The 2,274-nt window shown below is 42.5% G+C and overlaps 1 protein-coding gene across 1 annotated transcript in view; it reads right to left on the minus strand.

Moving 5' to 3' along the window:
• The window catches only part of TFPI2 (tissue factor pathway inhibitor 2), a 14,295-nt gene extending 12,254 nt beyond the window's left edge, over positions 1 to 2,041 (minus strand). The window contains exon 1 of the mRNA XM_018557583.1: positions 1,827 to 2,041. Within this exon, the coding sequence (XP_018413085.1) occupies positions 1,827 to 1,908 (82 nt within the window). The 5' untranslated portion in view covers positions 1,909 to 2,041. The remainder of the gene's footprint in view (positions 1 to 1,826) is intronic.
• Between the last annotated feature and the right edge of the window lie 233 nt (positions 2,042 to 2,274).

Raw genomic sequence — 2,274 nt, forward strand, 5'->3', positions numbered from 1 at the left:
GCTGTAGGAGCATGAGTCGGCTGCCAGGTCTTGGGTGGGAGGTCTCCCCAGGCTATGGTCCCCACCAATTAGCTGTTTTATTAACTCTGGGGAGCAGCTCTAAATTATGGTCATTCGAGGCTACTGGACTTTCTTAAGGATAATGCAGTCAGGTCTCATAACACCATTGGCTGGGATATATCAAACCTAAAAAATCCAAGCAGCTTCAAGAAGAGGCAGGCAGCGCAGGTACTGAGCAGGGAACCCCCCATCGGTTAGCCGCTGCGGGATACACTACAGGTTTATCACTGTTTAAAAGTAGAAGAAGGAAACCTTTCCTGAAAGAGATTTGGACCTCATTAATACTCCTCTTTTTGAAAATGCCAGTGTTTCCCAATGGTGGTCCATTGACCTCAATACTTTCTCCGGCCAGAACAAGTGTGCATCCTGTGATATCAAAAGCCTTGCTCTGTCTACTTGTTCCAGTTCTGCAGTCACAAAGTATCAATGCCATTGGATCAGTATAACAGCCAAGGAAGTCGCATTTGTAGAAGGAAAGCTTGACTTTGCCACCATTTATAATTCTTTAAGTACAGGTTTCTAAATATGATCTAGTGCATTTCACAGAAAATGTGAAAATCATCCATAATGTGATGTATAGTGCATGTGCATGTTGAGATAAATCATGGAAGCACAGTGGCTCAGTGGTTAGCACTCTTGACTTGCAGCACTGGGGGCCTCAGTTGGAGTCCCAGTCAAGACACTATCTGCATGGGGTCTGCATGAGTACACCAGTTTCCTTCCACACTCCAAAGACAAGCTGGTAGCTTAATTGACACCTATCTAAAAAAAACTAATTGATTCCTTTATGATATTCTACTAAGTGTGCCCAAGATGGCTTCCCAACAGCAGATAAAGCACTTTGACTTCCCAGGGAGAAAAGCATTATAGAAAAATAAATTATTAATGTAAAATTATCAGAGGAAGCATTGTCCGTGGTCACAAAGATCCTGCCTGCTCTTCGAAGAAAAATCTGTTCATGTAACATCATGATGCACTAAGTGCGTGCCAAAATTCTCTTCTTGCTCCAACTGCTAGATGTCACAGAACATGATATATTTTCCACAAAACCTCTTTATATCAAATCAAACTATTTTGCTTCCAAAAACTCCACCTAGAAAGTTCTGAAAAGGTTTGTTAGATTTTTTTTGTCTTAAATCTGTTATGCCACCCTTCCCCCCATGAGCATTGCAGAGCATTCCCAAGATAGGAATGTGTGTCCAAACATATTATATTTACTCAACTTCCATCTCCACAGCAAGGAAGACGGAGTTACAATATGCATCTGGTTATATTACAACATAACAGCAACTTGCAGAAACTTGTCCAGAAACTTTGCAGATTATGGACAAACCCTAAGTGAAAGGGCGCAGTGTGCAAGATCTCTTTCTTAAATACTACACTCAATTCTCGCTATCCACATTATCTCACTTATAGGAAATGTTTTTAGGAAAAAAATCCTAAAAAACATCAATAAGCGATCGTATCATCTTACGGCCCCCCCGGAGAGTGTGCTAAATGTTGTAGGCTAATGGCTTCAACGGCGAAGCGTCTAAAATTAATTCCTGATCTAATTTGCGAATGATTAAGTTTGTTGCTATTTGCGACTGCGGAAATAAAGTCAAAAACAAGTCAAAAAGAAAGCAAAAGCAGCTAAGAGCTTCCCGATACTTCCTCCAGTGCAGATGCTGTAGGAAAGTTGGCCCCTAACATCCTATCGCCCTGAAGTTTGCCTCTTTTGTTTTGCGAATGAATGCAGATGTCACATCTGTCCCCGTCCCTCTTACTTCGAGATGCAGCTTGCTCTGAAGACGTCACCACTTGTCCCAAGAAGCAGACAGGAACCAGAAGGTGGACTATAGAAAGCATTGCTGGAGAGGAAGACTGGACTCTGGACTTAGCACAGCAATTGCTTGCTTAAGGCGGAGTTGAAGCTGGAATGAATTGTGAACTTCCAGCAAACTTTTTATAGAGAGAGGGGGAAGCCCTAAGCTGTGTAGCAGGCAGGGTCCCCCCTCTAAATAGGGGAGGGGTCTATGTGAGTCACTTCTAGCCCTCTGTCAGTATTCACACATCAGCCTGCTTATCCATTCTCATTATGCAGAAGCACGTCATCCATCCAGGGAGGAGAGTTTTGTAACAGTTATATTTAGTCTAGAGATCTCCATTTACTGGGTGGTGTCACTGTCAGTTAGGAAATGCATAATGGTTAAACTTTTGTTGATGCCCACACTG

The sequence above is a fragment of the Nanorana parkeri genome, unplaced genomic scaffold (assembly GCF_000935625.1).
Source record: "Nanorana parkeri isolate BGI_ZX_2015 unplaced genomic scaffold, ASM93562v1 scaffold291, whole genome shotgun sequence".
NCBI lineage: Eukaryota > Metazoa > Chordata > Amphibia > Anura > Dicroglossidae > Nanorana > Nanorana parkeri.